Source organism: Staurois parvus, unplaced genomic scaffold (genome assembly GCF_062004578.1).
Source record: "Staurois parvus isolate SC_StPar_1 unplaced genomic scaffold, SC_StPar_1.0 ptg001418l, whole genome shotgun sequence".
NCBI lineage: Eukaryota > Metazoa > Chordata > Amphibia > Anura > Ranidae > Staurois > Staurois parvus.
This window is the reverse complement of record NW_028319214.1, coordinates 1,885,863-1,905,000: the sequence shown is the minus strand read 5'-3', so window position 1 is coordinate 1,905,000 and position 19,138 is coordinate 1,885,863. Positions and strand designations below refer to the sequence as shown.

At 39.6% G+C, this 19,138-nt stretch overlaps 1 protein-coding gene across 4 annotated transcripts in view; it reads left to right on the top strand.

The window, feature by feature from the left end:
- The window catches only part of RILPL1 (Rab interacting lysosomal protein like 1), a 54,861-nt gene that overhangs the window by 24,833 nt on the left and 10,890 nt on the right, over nt 1-19,138 (top strand). For 2 of the 4 annotated variants that reach the window (XM_089662013.1, XM_089662014.1), the window contains exons 3-7: nt 4,480-4,598; nt 6,921-7,145; nt 11,226-11,398; nt 13,249-13,341; nt 16,926-17,009. In XM_089662013.1, coding sequence (XP_089518139.1) covers nt 4,480-4,598; nt 6,921-7,145; nt 11,226-11,398; nt 13,249-13,341; nt 16,926-17,009 — 694 coding nt within the window. The remainder of the gene's footprint in view (nt 1-4,479; nt 4,599-6,920; nt 7,146-11,225; nt 11,399-13,248; nt 13,342-16,925; nt 17,010-19,138) is intronic. The other 2 variants (XM_089662015.1, XM_089662016.1) reach the window with 1 other exon arrangement.

Genomic DNA, 19,138 nt, shown 5'->3' with positions numbered 1-19,138 from the left:
TGGCCACAGCTTGAAGTGGTTATACCAGGATCATGACTGCAGCTACAGTCATGACCCTGGTACCGAGCGGCTATACAGCCACAAGATCACTTTTACAAGCAGCAGAAGGGCGTCCCAAACTACTCCCCTCCTTGAGCGGCCACCTTTAACCCATCCCATCAGGGAGCCAGATAAGGATGCGACCGACTGCATTAGTTTCCCCGGACACATTGAGAGGAACGGAAGTTGTTCCTCCCACTATCAGGGGTGTGGAAATTTTTGAAAAAATGAGTTGTCCAGGAACTAAATTGAGCCCCCAATCTACTTGTACAGATTAATAAAAATAAATTTAACCAAAACTGTATTTAAATCGGAAATGATTTTAGGAATGTCTGGGGCTTTTAAAAACAAGAGGCTTTATGGCGACTTAAACGTGTAATATTTTTAACATTGCACTGTTTTTCTCCTCTTGCCCTCCCTGCCTGTCTCCAGCACCGCCCCCCGGGGACTAGCAGGCAGGAGAGAGACCTTGCAGTGTAATGAGCACCGATTAGCTGCTCATCAAGAAAGGGTGGGTCAATCCCTTTCACTGCCAGAGCCATTTTTGCATTTTCGCTGCCAGAGCCATTTTTGCATTTTTTGCACATGTTTAAAAAATAATTTTAGGCCTTAAGATTACATAAAACACCCAAACATTATATATTTTCTGAAAGTAGAGACCCTAGAGAATAAAATAGTGGTAGTTCCAATTTTTGTATGTTGCATGATTTTACCGCAAAATTTTAGTAAATTATACAAGTAAGTTAATTTTAGGGCACAAAAAAGCAATAAATTACCCCATTTTTTATAAAATATAAAAGATGAGGTTGCAGCGAGTAAACAGATATTGAACTTGTCAAACCTTAAATTAGTGCGCGCTCATGAAATGGCGACGAATTTCAGTACCCTATATTTTCTATAGGTCGACACTTTTAAAGCTCCTTATAGGTCACAAGTTTAGCGTTATGGAGGAGGTCTGGTGCTAGAATTATCGCTCTCATTCTGGCGTGTGCAGTGATATGTGACATGTGTATCACAATTGTCAGTTTCACGCATACGCACCCCAGCATGTGCTTTTACGTCTGTACGTGCGTATATGTGGGGGTCTCAATATTTTTTTTTTGGGGGGGTGGTATGTGCTTCGGTGTAACTTTCATTTTTTACAATAAATAAAAAATAAATTTTTGTCACTTTTTTTTTTTTTTTTTTTTTTTTTTTTTTTTTTATCTCATAGGGGACAAAGTCCCCTATGTGATGATTTCTGGTTGTCTTTGAGACATCCAAGGTCTAAAAGAGAGGCTAGCACGGTGTGGAAGCAATCGGCGGCAGCACTGTCATCGAATGCTTCCACCCGACAGGTGAGCCCGCTGCTTGCCCAGGTGTCGGGCGATAGGAATCCAACATCCCTGCACTATATGATGTCAGAAACTGGGAGCAACAAGGATTTCGTCATTTCCAGTGTCTGATGTAAACAAGCTAGCACCAGCTTGTAAAAGCATCTAATTAAACTGATCCGGTTTAATGAGATACTTTGGAGGCCAGAGGAGAGATCTAGGGTCTAATAGATTCCAGAACTCTCCAGTAAGAGGACCTGCCACAGCCCATGCTACTACAAGTAGTGGTGCACCGAAATAAAAATTCTGGACCGAAACTGAAAATTCAGGATGCACTTAGCCGAAAACCAAAACTGAAATAGACTGTTTAAAAAAAAAAAAAAGAATTTTTTTTTATATATAATTGTATTATATTTGATTTTTTAAATTGATATCATGATTTTAAATGAATATGATTTTAAAAAATACAATCCGGTAATGTGAAATTACTTTTATTGAAGTAACACAAAAATTGGACATAAAATTAAATATATGTAACATTAAAAAACTTAAATAGAGGTGCCATCTGTGCAATAAGTTCATCCGTGAAATTTCCTTGCTACTAAATATTCCACAGTCAACTGTTAGTGGTATTATAACAAAGTGGAAGCAACTGGAAACAACAGCAACTCAGCCAAGAAGTGGTAGGCTACATAAAATGACAGAGCAGGGTCAGCACATGCTGAAGCGCGCAGTGCACAGAAGTCGCCAACTGTCTGCAGAGTCAACAGCTAAAGACCTCCACACTTCATGTGGCCTTCAGATTAGCACAACAACAGTGCGTAGGGAGCTTCATGTAATGGGTTTCCATGGCTGAGCAGCTGCATCCAAGCCTTACATCACCAAGTGCAACGCAAAGCTTTGTATGCAGTGGTATAAAGCACACCGCCACTGGACTCTAGAGCAGTAGAGACATGTTCTCTAGGTTTGGCGGTTGCCAGGAGAACGATACTTGCCTGGCTGCATTGTGCCAAGTGTAAAGTTTGGTGGAGGGGGGATTATGGTGTGGGGTTGTTTTTCTTGCGCTTGGCCCCTTCGTTCCAGTGAAGGGAACTCTTAAGGCATCAGCATACCAAAACATTTTGGACAATTTCATGCTCCCAACTTTGTGGGAAGAGTTTGGGGATGGCCCCTTCCTGTTCCAACATGACTGAGCACCAGTACACAAAGCAAGATCCATCAAAACATGGAAGAGCCATTTTGGGGTGGAGGAACTTGACTTGCCTGCACAGAGTCCTGACCTCAACCCAATAGAACACCTTTGGGATTAATTAGGCGAAGACTGCAAGCCAGGCCTTCTCAGCAGAAATCAGTGCCTGACCTCACAAACGCGCTTTTGGAAAAATGGTCTAAAATTCCCATAGACATACTCCTAAACCTTGTGGACAGCTTTCCCAGAAGAGTTGAAGCAGTTATAGCTACAAAGGGTGGGCCAACTCAATATTGATCCCTATGGACTAAGACTGGGATGTCATTAAAGTTCATGTGCGTGTGAAGGCAGGCATCCCAATGTAGCAGTTGTGCGTACAGAGATAGACGTGGTCATCCATCTTGCTAAGGATCCTCCATCTTGTATCAATCTCTCTCCCTCCAATTCCCCCTCCCTCAGGAATGTGGTCTGTATGTATGCTGAGAGATCACCGGCATCAGGCCCAGCTGGATAGCTTCATGGTTATAAACCACAATTAGCCTGGGCCCAGTATGTCTGTGAGACTTTTGCTCTGAAGCTAATCGTAAAGCCATAAACCAGTCCTTCAGTGGACTTCAAACGCATTCCGGGATAGCCGTAAAACAGACATCACATTTAAAACCCACTTTTCCGTATAATTTTATATCTGGAGATAGGAAATAATTACAATTGAACAAAGCATATATTCGGATAGCTCAGTTTAATGCGAGTCACCTGATATCTTACACCCCTAGTTGAAGTCTACAGGAGAGCAGAGAACCATATAGTTCTAGCTGAAATAGTGAAATCTGGCATGTTTGATGTTGGGACGTTCAGGTTATCATTTTGCATATTAATCTACTAGTGGCTAGGCTGCTACATGCACCTAGGGAAGTTTATTGACCATGATATAAACTGAGAGTGATTTGGTCATAGCCTGAGTTCCCCGCCTAAAACACCCCTCCCCAAATGAGGCGATTGGTTCTCTGCTGTAAGGAGACACCCTGCTGAGTTCCTAGAAAAAGGCTGTCAGGTTTGGAGAAGTAAGTTTAAGAATTCTCCCCTTTTAACATCAGGAACCAACTTGGGAGACTGTACCCTTTTGTTCAGGAAACTTGATCTGCTTAAACCAAGGCTGACGGCAAGTATTCTACCTCTCTAAACTTCTTTCTGTTATCTCTCTGTTGTGGTATTGCTCTCTGTATTTATATATATATTGGCTACATCTTTGTAAATATTTTGATTGCACATTTTTGACCTTTTTAGTAATAAATCCTATTTTCTGAAAAGTGTTGAACTGTTTCTAAAGCTCTTTAATGCAAACTAAGAATCCCTGTCTCTGAAGAGCGCTACTGTGTGTTTTTTAAACCTCTGCATACATCTGTCTGCGGTGACAGTGTGTATACAGATGCTTATTCAAACATCATAGTGTTATTGCTAATATTGGCGAGTTTCCTCCTTTTCTCTACAAAAAGGCGGAGGTGGCAGTGTGAAGGGTTAATTGCGTAATTAACCTGACCCAGTAACAATTGCTCTCAGGCTGCGGTACATAGATTGCGGTCCATTAGCTGGAAAATCTTTGTGCAGGGTGCAGTTGAACGTGGCATTGTTATGCACATGACAGCGCGGTTTTAGATTGTCTAGTCCTTCGGTCACAAGTTGGTGAGAACGGCTGGGGGTCCGATGCCCTGACTGTCACACCCAATACTTTTGGCAATATAGTGTATGTACAGTTTTACTAACACATGTCAAAGTTGAAAAATTGGGCTTGGGTGTTAAGGCTTGCATTGATCCTGGACATAAAGGAGTTAAATTAAGGTGGAAATGGTTGCAAGGGCCTTTTTTGAAGGAGGTCAGTGATGGTTGCCTTCTAATTTCATTATTACATTTTTCCTTTTAAGTGTTTTTTCCTTATTCTAGGCATGTCTGAGAGAGAAAGGCAAGTAATGAAAAAATTAAAGGAGGTGGTGGATAAACAGAGGGATGAAATAAGAGCAAAAGACAGAGAGCTTGTACTCAAAAACGAGGATGTAGAAGCGGTGAGTACTGGAATACTTCCTGTAGTTATAAAGGGAGGGGAAGGTCTTTAAAAAAGTCAAGTCACAAGAAAACTTTTTTTTTTTTTTAACCTAATTTTGCTTTTAAATGTGAAAACTAGCATGCCCTTGAATGGTTGCTCAGAGCAGTTCTTACTTTTTCAAAAACTTTGGTATGTTGGGTAAAACAAATGCAAACTGCGCTTCAGAGATTTCAGACCCTCAAAGCTAGTGGAGTGTAGTTCACATTTGTAAAGCACTCTGCTTTTCCTAATGTTGTTTTGTTGTTTGTTTTTTTTAAGCTGCTTTTTAAGGGGACCAGGAAGAGTTTGATGAAAAACATGAAGCTTCAAAAATATGCAATTTGTGTAATGCACTATGGTGCAATATGCAAAAGCAGAGCATATCATTATATGGTTTGGCAGAGGTCAACCTAGAGTACAGAGACTTGTGGTGTAGGAAAAACTTGTTGTCAGGAACAACGTGTCAAGAACTTCAATTTGTGTTTTTATTTCCTCCCATAAATTTTACCTAACGCTAAATGCATTTTTGCCGTTTTAGATATTGTGGGCAGAGGTTAAGAACCCCTTTTCGGGTTTGCATTCCTGTATGTCACCACATTGGTTATATTTTACCCTATTTAGATGTTCTTTGACCAGGACTGAAAGTGAGGGACAATCAAATATGTCACCTGAAATGGAACAGAGGGAAAATCCTTTAATGGGGACACTTATTGTACTGACAATTAAGAGGATTTCCCTCTTACTTTACTTCCCGATTCCAAAATTGGACATCGAGGCCAAACTAAAACCCTGACAGGTGTTTGAGCCCTTTTGTCCAAAAGAACAAAAAAAAAACTTTTGGGTGGTTTAGATTTACTTAGCATTATGTTGGGTGTATTCTTTGATATTATTCTGGTAATATAGTCGGGAGTTTGTTGATACCCTTTTTGCTTTATGGTGTCAATTAGATTCATTGCTTATTGCTCTTATTACTTAACTCTAGTTAGCCAAATAAAATCAGTATGCTGTGTTTTTTATCGCTGACAGGATTCCAACTTTTTAAATAAAAAGCCAAATCTGGGCAATTTATGCCATACTAAAAAAACCACATAAACAAATTTTCTTGTTTATTACAGGTATTTATATAGATAGCTCTGACAATTTACGCAGCACTTTACATATTGTACATGCGCATCAGTCCCTGCCCTCAAGGAGTTTACAATCTAAGATCCCTAACTCGCATTCACACAAACATATAGTATGACCAATTTAGACAGGAGCCAATTGAAGTGATACTAAAAGTCTTGCTTGTTTTTTTTTGTATTTTTTTATTAGACAGGAGCCAATTTAAAGTGATACTAAAAGTCTTGTTTTTTTTTTAAACAAATAAAAAACATGTCTATACTTACCTGCTGTGTGGTTTTGCACAGAGCAGCCTGGATCCTCCTCTTCTTGGGTCCCCCGCTGGTGCTCCTGGCTCCTCCCTCCTTTTGGGTGCCCCCAATGCAAACAGCTTGCTATGAGGGAGGGCACCCAGGCAAGCATGCGCCCAAGCCGCAGCTCTGTGTGTCCATTCACACAGAGCTGTGGCTCAGCCCTGCCCCCTCGTTCTCCTGATTGGCTCACTGGCTGTGATTGACAGTAGTGGGAGCCAATGGCCAATCAGGAGTGAGAGTCCCCAGAGAACTGAGGCTCTCATTGGACATCACTGGATCAAGAGGGGGCTTAACGAAGTGTTATGAGGGCCTGGGGGGACTGCTACACACACAAGGTTTTTTACCTTCATGCATAGGATGCATAAAGGTAAAAATACCTTGATACTTTAGAACCACTTTAACTTACCAGCATGTACAGTATTTGGAGTTACCTGCAGTAAAATCATCATGGCAAAGTGATTAGTAGATCCAGAGATATAGGTGCTGAAGTTATAACCAAATCTTGTAAGTTAATGCTTGGTCCTGAGCCTTGTTATTGGTCCTTTAATATAATGGGTAGCCTCACTGACTACCATTAGCAGCTGTTCTCTTTATTGTCTGAATGGACCTGAAGCAAAGCGCACTGAATGCAGACCACTGTGTTCTCTGGATTAAATCACAACTTCCATAGTTCTCGGTAAAAGCGTTTGCACAGAAAATAGTCATATGACAGGAGGAGGTTGTTCTACCCAGAAGCATTCTAAAAAAGCTTGTTAAACATGGTTGCAAAGGATTATATAAAACTCCCATTTAAAGGGGTTTCCTAGAAAGCATGATCAAGTCACTGACTGTAATTTACTTGTTGCTTGGGCTTGTTCTATAGTATATTTTTCCTGTAAACTGTGCAGTTGCAGCAACAGCAGAGCCGACTCATGAAGATTAACCATGACTTACGACACCGCATCACAGTGGTGGAGGCACAAGGGAAGTCGCTGATAGAACAGAAGGTGGAACTGGAAGCATATCTCCAAGCAAAGGAGCAAGAGGCTACCAAAATGAAACTGGAAATTGGAAAGCTAAGAGAGAGACTGAGAGGAGAGCAGCTGCAGAATGGAGAAGAGAAAAAAGAGCAGGTAATAGTAGCATGCACTGAACTCTGGGCAAGTGATCTTTTCTATATTTTCCTAGCAAGCACCTTGTCTATATATGTTAGGTTTTTCCCACTGTTCATGTGGAGGGTGATTGCTCACCTCACCTCTACTCTGTAGTATTTCTGCGGGCAGTGCTCTTTTCTGCTCTTCTGTGCCCTGCACCACTCTAAGGTTTGTTCAGCATTTACACTGTTTCTTAGTAGCTCAGGAGACTGAGAGTGGTTCACAAGTCACCAGTGGAGTGACGTTGCTGCCATCGCCAATGTGTCTCTCTAAGCCACTCTTCACCTCACTGTTCCAAACTCCACTTGACAGCTTACTGCAGACACAAGTTGCCACAGAGATAAAGATGCCCACAGTTGAATAAAAGGCATTGGTGGCCCAGACAGTCAATTAAAGTAACTTTTGTAGTACAGCATTTTCCACAAGTCCGCCCACAGGAGCACAGCTGACCCTGAAGTCTGCATGTGAAGGGCTCTTAGGAGTTCTAGTCCTGTAAGGTGCACCTAGGTGTGGGAGAAGACAACCTTCAGGTCCTTCCAGATGCCACTGATAATGGTTCATATGGGAACCCTGTGATAATGTAAAAGGGATCAGGAAAATGATACTCTGGATACAGGTTTTTAAAAAACATAATATGATGCAGAAGTTGTTTTCAATGTTTACTATAGCTCTCTTGAAAACTACACTATATTGCCAAAAGTATCGGTCAGCCTGCCTTTACACATACATGAACTTTAATGGCATCCCAGTCTTAGACCGTAGGGTTCAATATTGAGTTGCAGCTATAACGGTTTCAACTCTTCTGGGAAGGCTGTCCGCAAGGTTTAGGAGTGTGTCTATGGGAATGTTTGACCATTCTTCCAGAAGCGCATTTGTTCCTGCACCCCAAACTCGCTCATCCATGTCTTTATGGACTCTGCATTTGTGAGGTCAGGCACTGATGTCAGACAAGAAGGCCTGGCTCGCAGTCTCCACTCTAATTCATCCAAAAGGTGTTCTATCAGGCTAAGGTCAGGACTCTGTGCAGGCCAGTCAAGTATCTCCACCCCAAAATTGCTCATCCATGTCTTTATGGACCTTGCTTTGTGAACTGGTGCGCAGTCATGATATAACAGGAAGGGGCCCTCTCCAAACTGTTCCCACAAAGTTGGGAGCATGATATTGTTCAAAATGTCTTGGTAAGCTGACGCCTTAGGAGTTCCCTTCACTGAAATTAAGGCCAACCCCTGAAAAACAACCCCACACCATAATCCCCCCTCCCAGACATTGTCCATCAGATTGACAGACAAAGAAGCTTGATTCGTCACTCTAGAGAAAACATCTCCACTGCTCTATAGTCCAGTGGCGATGTGCTTTACACCACTGCATCAGACGCTTTGCATTGCACTTGGTGATGTAAGGCTTGGATGCAGCTGCTTGGCCATTGAAACCCATTCCATGAAGCTCTCTACACATTGTTGTGCTAATCTGAAGGCCACACAAAGTTTGGAGGTCTTTAGCTGTTGACTCTGTAGACAGTTGGCGACTTTTGCCCACTGTGTGCTTCAGTATGCGCTGACCCCACTTTGTCATTTTATGTGGCCTACCACTTTGTGGCTGAGTTGCTGTTGTTCCCAGTTGCTTCCACTTTTTTATAATACCAATAGAAACAGTTGACCGGGGAATATTTAGTAGCACGGATGGACTTATTGCACAGGTGGCAACCTATCACGGTACCACGCTTGAATTCACTGAGCTCCTGAGAGCGACCCATTCTTTCACAAATGTTTGTAGAAGCAGTCTGCATGCCTAGGTGCTTTATTTTATACACCTGTGGCCAAGAAGGTGATTGGAACACCTGAATTGGAGGGGTGTCCCAATACGTTTGGCAATATAGTGTATATGGAAAAGGCCAGATCATCGTTCCATATATCTATTTTGTTCCAGATACGAGGGGCGTTCAAGTCAAACAAGGACTTTTGAGTTCATATATTAAAAGAACAAATTTCAAGGAATGTAAACTGCATTTATTTTTCAACATACTCCTCTGATACATTTATACACTTATCCCAGTGTTTAACTAATGCCTGGAAAGCATAGAAAGATCTGTCAGCACACCTGAACCATTCTAGGACAGCCTGCTTTCCTTTGTCATGATTGTGTTCACTGTTCCCACAGAAAGATTTGTCTATTGTGCAATTTCACGATAGGTTTTGTGTCAATTATCCAGGATCAGGCGTTCCACATGCTGAATGTTCACAGGAATGACTGCTGTGGGCTGGGAAACCTCTACGGCCTAGATCGTCACTGACAGACATGTGGCCATCTTTCAAACATTTGTAGCATTCAAATGTCTTTCTGTGGCTGAGTGTCTCATCACTGTACTGTGCTTGAGGTTTTCTGTAGATATCCACAAGTTTTACTCCTTTGTTCACAAGAAACTTCATCACCACACGCTGTTCCATGCACGAACTAACACTGTTGTCTGCCATCTTGATTAACAGTCTCTGAACTGGCCCGTGACCTCTATGCCGCCTATCAGTAATAGGACACACTTGGACTTACTACAGTGCATAGTACCGCCACACTAGCATCCCTTTTTAAAAATACCAGTAAAATTAAAAGTTTGACTTGAACGCCCCTCGTATAATGCCCATTTATAAATGGTGAAAAACAGTGCTGGATGATGGCAATCCAGTTCAAGTGCTAGAACCTTAGAGAAATTCTTGGCATTACTAAATGGACTTTTTACAAGCAGCATCGCTAACGCTCAAATTAAAGCTCAAGGGCAAAAATTTAATTTTAACAGTGTATAGTGCACTCACCAGCCACTTTATTAGGTACACCTGTTCAATTGCTTAGTAGCACAAATTGCTAATCAACCAATCACATAGCAGCAACTCAATACATTTAGGCATCTAGATGTGGTGAAGACAACTTTCTCAAACTGAGCATCAGAATGGGGAAGAAAGGGGATTTAAGTGACTTTGAATGTGGAATTGTTGTTCGTGCCAGATGGGCTGGTCTGAGTATTTCAAGAACTGCTGATCTACTGGGATTTTTATGCACAACCATCTCTAGAGTTTACAGAGAAAAGTCCAAAAAAGAGAATATATCCAGTGAGTGGCAGTTGTGTGGACCAAAATTCCTTGTTGAGGTCAGAGGAGAATGGGTGGACTGTTTGCTGCAACATTCAGATGATAGGGTCAGAATATGGCGTAAACAATATGAAAGCATGGATCCATTCTGCCTTGCATCAACAGTTCAGGCTGGTGATGGTGATGTAATGGTGTGGGGAATATTTTCTCGGCACTAGCAAGGTGTAACTAATAAAGTGGTTGGTGAAAGTAAAGTACTTACCTTTCTGTTGGGTGGATTCTGTCAACACTTCATACTGCCATATAACAAGATTAAGTCTTCAATTCTCACATCTTTCTTTTTCTGGAAATCTTGTTTCCTACCCTGGGGACTGAATCATTAACTTCTTGGGGACCAATACCCTTGCCACGCCCTGTAGATCCCAACCGCTATAACTTGCACCCCCACTAATGGGAAGAGTCCATGTCCTGGCCTGATGCAAACAAAAGAGGAAAGAAGGCTTGGGACCTGAACGTCATATGATCATGGCTTCAGGGCAGTTAAAATGGCATTTAGAAATATGTTTTTGTTTTTTTTCATCCAGAGGTGTATGGGAGGAAGGAGAGTGAGGGTTTTTTTGCCCAGAGTTGGGGTTTAATTCAAGATAACAATTGTAAATGGTTTGGAATAATGTTTTATAGGTATATACTGTATTTGGTAAAAGATTTAAGGGGCTTACCAGGATTAAGGATTTGGTTTAATTGTCCTTTCGGTGTTTTAGCTTCTAGCAATGACTTGGGTTCCTTATATTTGTAATGTTGCAGTTAAAAACAAGAAATATTAAGTTTGTCTAAAAGTAGTTTAAGATTCCACAGTTTGCTTTAATACTTCAATTTGTTTAAAAAATTAAGTAATAAAAAGCTTAAGATGTTAAACTGCTTACATGTTTATATCATAGTTACACACAATAATATAATGCATACCTTCTGACCTTTTCTTCAGGCTGAAGCCATAAATGAAGAGCCCATCTTTGATTCAGACAAAACGCTGTTTGACCTTAAAGATTCAAATCGGCCCAGGTTTACATTGCAAGAGCTACGAGATGTTTTACATGAGAGGAATGAGCTGAAAGCCAAGGTTTTCATGCTGCAAGAGGAACTTACTTACTATAAAAGGTAGTAATGAGACAGAGCCTAACGAATATGTTCTAAATGTAGGCAGTGGCTCCAAAAGCCACTCTTTGGCTCTACTGGTAATACTGATTTGTTATTTTCTGGGTCTTGTCATGATAGTGGCGATCATTACTTGGCTGTAGTAAATATAATCTAGCATTCCCTTCCTGTAATAGAATTATTATAATGGTTATATCTTGACTGTAGTGATTTTTCTATCATTTATGGCAGTCATTCTCTAGTTTAGTGTGTTAAATAGTAGTCACTGCCTGACTAATGGTGCTTAGTCTTTGGCTGTAGTGGGGCTGGTCACTTTCTGGCTTTAGCCATGGTCATTCCCTGGCTGTTGTGATCAGACGTATTGTGCTGGACATTATCTCCTAGAGGTTTGTCCTGGCATTTTGTAGTCCTCAATCCCTCTGTAGCAGATATTGTACCTGTAACCAGTTTGATGAATACTTGTTAACGCAGTTTTGTAGTCTAACAGACAATAAAAGTAATGTAACATGCACTGTATAGTAGGCATCATAAAATACCTGCTCTTATCTTTGGCACAATCTTCCCAATCCATATCATACTTTACTTCTACATGAAACACGTGCACATTGTGATTCTGCGCTTAGATAAAAATTATAAAATAGAAATGAGCAGCTAGCACAGGTATAAGATACTAAACTACAGTAAACATAATAAAGTGCAGCATTAAACACCATATTCAAAATAGTGACAGTCCACCATAATCAAATGAATGTCCACATCAAGAAATGTCCATGATAATGGATGTGCTTCACACAATAGAAGAAAAAGAGAAAGACCCACTTATCCAACAGGGCTGAAGAGAGAGTAACACTCTAGGTTAATTCTGGTGACCACAGGGCCTTACCAGTGGCCGCTCAGCGTGGTGACGTGACGTGACATCACCACGCTGAGCGGCTGTCTGCCAGAATTTGTTATGCATCGGGATCGCCGCAGCTCTGCAATGTTTTGACCCATTGTAAGTGCAATACTTTTCTACTAAAGTTATTTCTTTTGGAAGTTACTGCACTATTGGCTTTTATGTATTCTTTATGCCGTTACTGATGGAGAGTGAAGGTACAGTGGAGCCACAGCAGTGGAGTACCACCATATAGCATGGCTTTTCATTAAATTGAGAGCCCAACAGTTCCGGTAAGGGCTCACTCACCTGTGGTCATCAGAAGTAACCTAGTGTTACTCTCTCTTCAACCCTGCTGGATAAGCAGGTCTTTTTCTTCTACTGTGTGAAGCACATCCTTTATCATGGATATTTATTGATGTGGACATTCATTTGATAATGGTGGACTGTCACTATTTTGAATATGGTGTTTAGCGTGGCACTTTATTACATGTGCACATTCTTTTCTGCTTCCCTCTATGCAGCAATCCATGGCACTGCTGCTAGTTTGCACACTAAGTGATCTCATATGGGGTGTTAGCGTCCAAGCCATATGCAAAAAACATGTTTCAGAAAATCTGTGTTTTCATAGTATTTTCAATGGCAGATTGGAGCAATGAGCAGTGCTTAGAAGATATAGGTATGCACCTTGTTGCATTTGCTATATAGTGAATTAGTCTGTTTTTGTAGGAATACAGAATTGTTTAGTTGAATAATGACACCTGTGTCTAGTTGCGATCATTTCCAGTGTCTAGTCAGTTACCTGGAGCTGTATATTATAATCGTGCATGTAGGATAGAAGCTGGCGTAGCACTAGAGAAAACCTAGTAAACCACTAAACACAAGGAATGAAATAATACAAATGTTGGTAAACGTGCAGTTATCCATGGAACTTTTGCCTATTCCACCAGCCTAACCGAAATGTTGACTTTTTTCCCAGCGAAGAAGCAGATGAGGACACCAAGCTTCCACAAACATCACCCATTATTAATTCCAAAGCACCCAATCCACAGGAATCTGGCATCAAAAGACTGTAAGTAATGCATTTCAGCTGGGTTTTGTATCAGTTCTATTTGAAAATATACTTACAGCAATTTTTGTAGTTTTTTTTGGCAACAATGTTTTAAAGAAGTAGCATATTATAGTTTTGCATAAAACTTTTAAAAAGAATCCTAAACAGGAATATTAGAGACTGCCATTAGTGACCTCTCCTTCTGAAAACATATTTTTCCTGCCTGTTGTGCTGCTCTAATGCCTTTTAGTACTTTCTAAATCAGGGACCTGGAACAAGTATGCAGATTAGGATCTCTGAATATTTTGATCTGCATGCTTGTCTCTGACTGTAATTTGGTTGCCTGCAACACTCAAGCAACTTAGCATTATTAGAAGAAGGCCAGCAATGTCAACCCCCATTAATGAATTCAGTATGGAGTTTAATAAAGTGATCCTGTCATTACAGAAAAAAAAGGTGTTTTTTGTATTTTTGTTTTTTGTATTTTTTTTTTTTTGTATTTTTTTTTTTTAACCACTTCCTGACCGGCCGTTGCATATAAACGGCCGGACGGTGGCACTGCAGGGTCGGGTGGCCGTTTATAAACGGCCTCCCCGCACCCTGCTTGTGCGCGCTCCCTGGGAGCGTGCAGCACCGCGATCCAGTGCCATGTGGTGCTTGTACCATGTGACAAGCTGTGACCAATCACAGCTCACTCAGTACTTCTCAATGAGTGCAAGAATGCACACAGAGAGAAAGAGAAATGATTGCTTTTACATCCTATATGGGTGTAAAAGCAATCAGTGAAAAAAAAAAAAAAAAATCTTCATCACCCCCCACAAGTAGTACAGTGTCACCATGGTGACACTGTACTGCTAGGGTGACAGTATGTAAAAAAAAAAATAAAAAATAATATAAAAAAAATAAAAATGTAAAAAAAATGTTTAAAAATTATAATTTTTGGTTATAAACTAATCTGGATTTTTTTTTTTACTAAAAAGATAACAGAATAAATTTTGGCTAAGATTTATGATGAAATATTATTTATTTGCAAAATTTTATAAAAAAAACACTTTTTTTCGAAATTTTTGGACATTTCATTTACATAGCAAAAAAATACAAATCCCAGTGGTGAATAAATACCACCAAAATAAAGCTTTATCTGTCTCAAAAAAAATGGTAAAAAATTAATTTGGGTACAGTGTTGCATGACCGCGCAATTGTCATTCAAAGTGTGATAGCGCTAAAAGCTGAAAATTGCCCTGGTCAGGAAGGGGGTATAAGTGTCCGGTCTGGAAGTGGTTAAGCAAACCATACCTGTAAAAGAAGACTAGACATGCCTGCCTTTCCTGCAACCTGTGCCTCTGAGCTCTGCTCTCATGGTGAGAGATCTGCTGCTGAAGTCCCCAATGAAACCTACACTCACTGAAGTGTCGATCTCCTGGGTCCTCTGCTGCTCTCACTGGTTCCTTCTGTTGACCTCCATGTCTCAACTGTATCCTGTAGTGGGTGAGAGGGTAGCATTCATGAGAGCTGTGGAAGACCCCATAACTGAAACTCCCGGAAGTGTTGGTTTTAATAGAGGCAAGTAGGAGATCACTTCTTTTACAGATATGGCTTGCTTTAAAACTTTCCCTATAGTGACAGGGTCACATTAATTTGCATTGCTCAAAGATGACAAGCACATCAGACCTTTATGTGAATAACTCCTATGGATTATTTTTGTTATACAGTCTACTTAGCACTTTTCATTAAGATAATAGGCTCAAAAATGAGTGCCAGTTTTTTTCCTTGTGCTGTATGTACAGCAACGGATGGTACATTCAGATGAGCCTTAAAGAGTTTTGACCGCTTATTGCGCTTGACAAGTGCTTATTGCTTAGCCAATGCTTATGCTGCAGAATAAACTTGTGCTTTGGCTTTGTCAGTTACTGTGTGCAAAGTTCTATAGCAACCAAGGCAGAAGATTAAGGTTTGCTGAAGGTTACAAGAATTGTACTTTCCCCAGGCACACAATACCCAGCCATAATTTAGGAAGTCCCCGGTATATGTAGATATAGTGAGCAGGGCAACATACCATCACAATGTAATAGATAAGACAATGAATACTAAAAGTCCACATAAACTCTATAACTAATCCTCTGTACATGTCAAGATTCCCACTGAGTCAATAATATAAATGTATCATAGTAGTAATGTAACCATTCATCAGAATGACATATGAAACATTCAAGTGAAAGTCTCATTCAGTAGGTATGAAGAAGTTCCCTTCCGACCAAGAGTTCCGAGAAAACTGGAATCACCACTAGTGAGGAACCTTCACCTTCAGCCTCTCACCTGGTGGTTAGACCTACTGAACTCCTACGAAAGCCAAAACCTCACTTTTACTTTCTTAAATATTCAGGTCTGAGGTTTATCAACATTTTGGATTGATTGTTCAATAATTAATCTTCAAATACAACTTGCCTAATAATTGTGCACACAGTGTAAAGCCAGGCTTTAAGGAAGAGCAACAAGACATTACTTAAAAAAAAAAACAAATAAAGTGCAATCACATTGGACACAAACATAACTTTTTTTTGCAGCAAAACCAACTCTGATCACCACCTAACTTTGTGTCATTGTGGTAAAAAAAGTTGTGTTCATATTTGAAAAATTCTCTTCACTGTCCCCAACCAACATGCCAGATACATTTTGACAAATACAAAGGGCACGAATTGAAGAATCCATCTATACCAGGTTGCTGTAATTAGAACCAGAGCTGGTTCTACGAAATACTGACTCATGGGTAAATACATGTGCAGTCAGCAAATTTCTCTGTTTTTGTTTTTTTGGTTTTTTTGCCGCAGTTGTGTAGATTAATCCATAAAGTCCCAAACAAATGCATTTTAATTCCTAGTTGTAACATTACAAAATGTAAATCAGTCACGGGGGTAAATACTAATTTAAACCACTGTAAGATACTGTAGGCAACTTTTTTTTTCAACATATTTCTGTACATAAAGTGGAACTTCACTCTTTCAATCAACATTGACTATTTTGAATCCTTATATTGCTAGCATTAGTAAATAGATAGGAAAATATATCATACTTTCAAAACTTTTTTTTTTTTATTTTAATTTTTTCAGTTACTTCCTGCTGCTCGATTACAGGATAAATACTTATGCGCATTATGATTTATCGTGTTGTTCTCAATTTATTCTGCTACTTGCACTTTGAAAATCATTTACTCATCCAAAATAATTCCCACATGACTGTTCTTTTTTTTTTTTTTGTTATAAATCTTTGCATTTTGAGAATCGCTATTGTCCCAGTAACATTTAGAATGTTCGGGCGTTTGTAATGAAATTTCAAATGATTTTCTACTCCTCTATGGCCAGCCTTAGATAGCAAAGCTGTTGATTTTCAGCTTCAGTTTAGGGCAGTAAAATGAAGAATGACTTTCAAATACTTCCACATTATAGGTTAATGCATTATATCATTCTATAATATATCAGATAATACACGACCTGAAAAAGACATAAACTCTTTCCAATCTGCTTGTAAAATGTGTGCCTTAATTATCCTCTTTTACTGGAAGAAATAAAGGTTTCAGTCCTAAAGAATAATATTTTCATCTTTTTTAGCGATGGTTTCCACCCAGCATACAATTATTTGATTATTTTCACATCATGGCTTGTCTGTCTCCTCTCCATGATGGTATTTTCCAGGTAAAAGGCCTTCCTTTGCTGTCACGTGACCTCCATACATGTTGAAAGTTTTGCCGTCTATTGACTTTCATACTCATTGAGCATGTAGTGACACTGAAATGCATGAGTTTATTTTGTGCAACCTGTATGATGTCATATGTTGTATCACCCTCACATAAGTTTTACACATTCATGTGTAAAACTGTTGTCCGTTTTTTTTTACTCATTGCATTTTCCTGCAACAGTTGAACAGTGGTAATCCTAATCACAAAAGGAATGCATCCACATTTTCAAAATATACTATTCTTTGCGAACTGGCCATTAAGTAAACCAAGGCATTGTGTGCCCTGTGTGTGATTTATCCTGTAAAAGTGGGGCTGATTTAGTAAAGAAATTTAGAATGCAAAGCAAGTGGACACTAGGATTCCCTCACTGACCGAGGACAGTTGGCACAAGTTCAGGATGACTTGCATGCACGCACCAAACTCCTCAAGCATTAAAGTCATTGAGATAAAGTCATCCAAATAAAGTTCTTTCATTAAATTCGCTACAACCCATTTAGATTAAAGCCATTGGTTTAGGCACTTTTGGCCAATGCTTCAAAAAAAGGCTTGGATTGTTTCTTAGATACACAGAATATAACTGGATACTAACATTTATAGGTAAAGTTGATCCAGGGAATATCCGATTGCCTCTTGGGGGATCAGGAAGAAATTTTTCCCCTGCAGGAGCAAATTGGATCATGCTTTGCTGTTTTTTTTTTTTTTTTTTTGCCTTCCTCTGGATCAACTGTGGGTATAGGATTATAACTTTTTTTTTTTTCATAGTTGAACTGGATGGACATTTGTCTTTTTTCAGCTAGACTATCTATGTACAGCATTCAGCCGCAGTGTAGTTCAGTCTGTAACAGGTTGCTGGCAGTGTGAAGGCACACATTTGACAGAATAACCCATTAAACAGACCTGTCCACCTTTCTGGAAGTGTGGAAAGTATGAACTGTTAATGACTTCCTGAAGATGAGAGTTGGGTATCACTGATCTATAGTAAAGTAAAAGCTGCTTGATTCTTTAGTGAACGATCACAAAGAAGCCTCTTAGGACTGGTTGATGTATTTTGTTTGGGCCTTTGGATTTGTTGCATAGGATACATTCATTTCATTAATGAGTTGTGTTGAAATACAGAATGCAAAAACCAACAGATGACTTTTTTTTTTTTTTTAAACAGGTTGAAACTGGGTCTGTAATAAGTGTTTAGCAAGTAAAAAGTATAGTTATAGGTGCTTTTTACATATGGATAAACAAGCTTCCTGTGTTTGTACTTTCCAGTTCTCCTGCATTTAAATTAACCAAACTCTCTGCTTGCCAGATCAAGTTTTGCTGCACTTAAATGTACAGTACTTGCTTTTATGTACAATTACATAGAATTAGATGCATTTGGATTATCTAATCCATCCCTGAATGCATGGAATTCTATTTTCTCTAAAGGCAGCTAAGCTAAACGCACCTAAACACAGGTAAACACACAGTGAATTATACCATATAAAATCACTATATTACTATGAATTTAGAAAGGTCCTATAAACATATGTATGTCATTGTCAGTGTGAATGAGATCTTAAAAGCACACCAGTCAAAAGAACCCTTTAATACCTTACAGTAGATGTATACTTTAAGAGCAGGGGCATCTGTGATTGTCAAAAATTGAGGCTTTGCTGCAAAAAGATGTTGATACTCTGCTCTGGGGTGAGCAGCAGTTTAGTAATGCATTGGCTAGCACTAAGCAAGATAAGGCTTCTTTCTGCTTTGTAAACAGCTGGCTTTAAGTTTCATTTCACACCACTTCTTGCTTCCATTGATATAAGCCTCACATGTATCAGCCCCCAGAAACCTAAGATTACATTGACATTTCTGCAGGTTTTTTTTTTTTTTTTGGTTTTTTTTTTACCAGGGCAAATAAATACTTAATGTGTTTTTAGTAAGGTAAATGTAAAATATTGCATGTTAATACTTTTGCATTCTTATTTCAGCTTGCAGGTGTTGCTGTAGGTTTTTTCCACCTCCGTCTTTTTGCCATCTGTTAAATAGTCCTGTTTACAGAGCTCAAAAGCTCAAGCTGAAACTTGTGCTAAGGGAATTTAGTGAGAAGAGTAA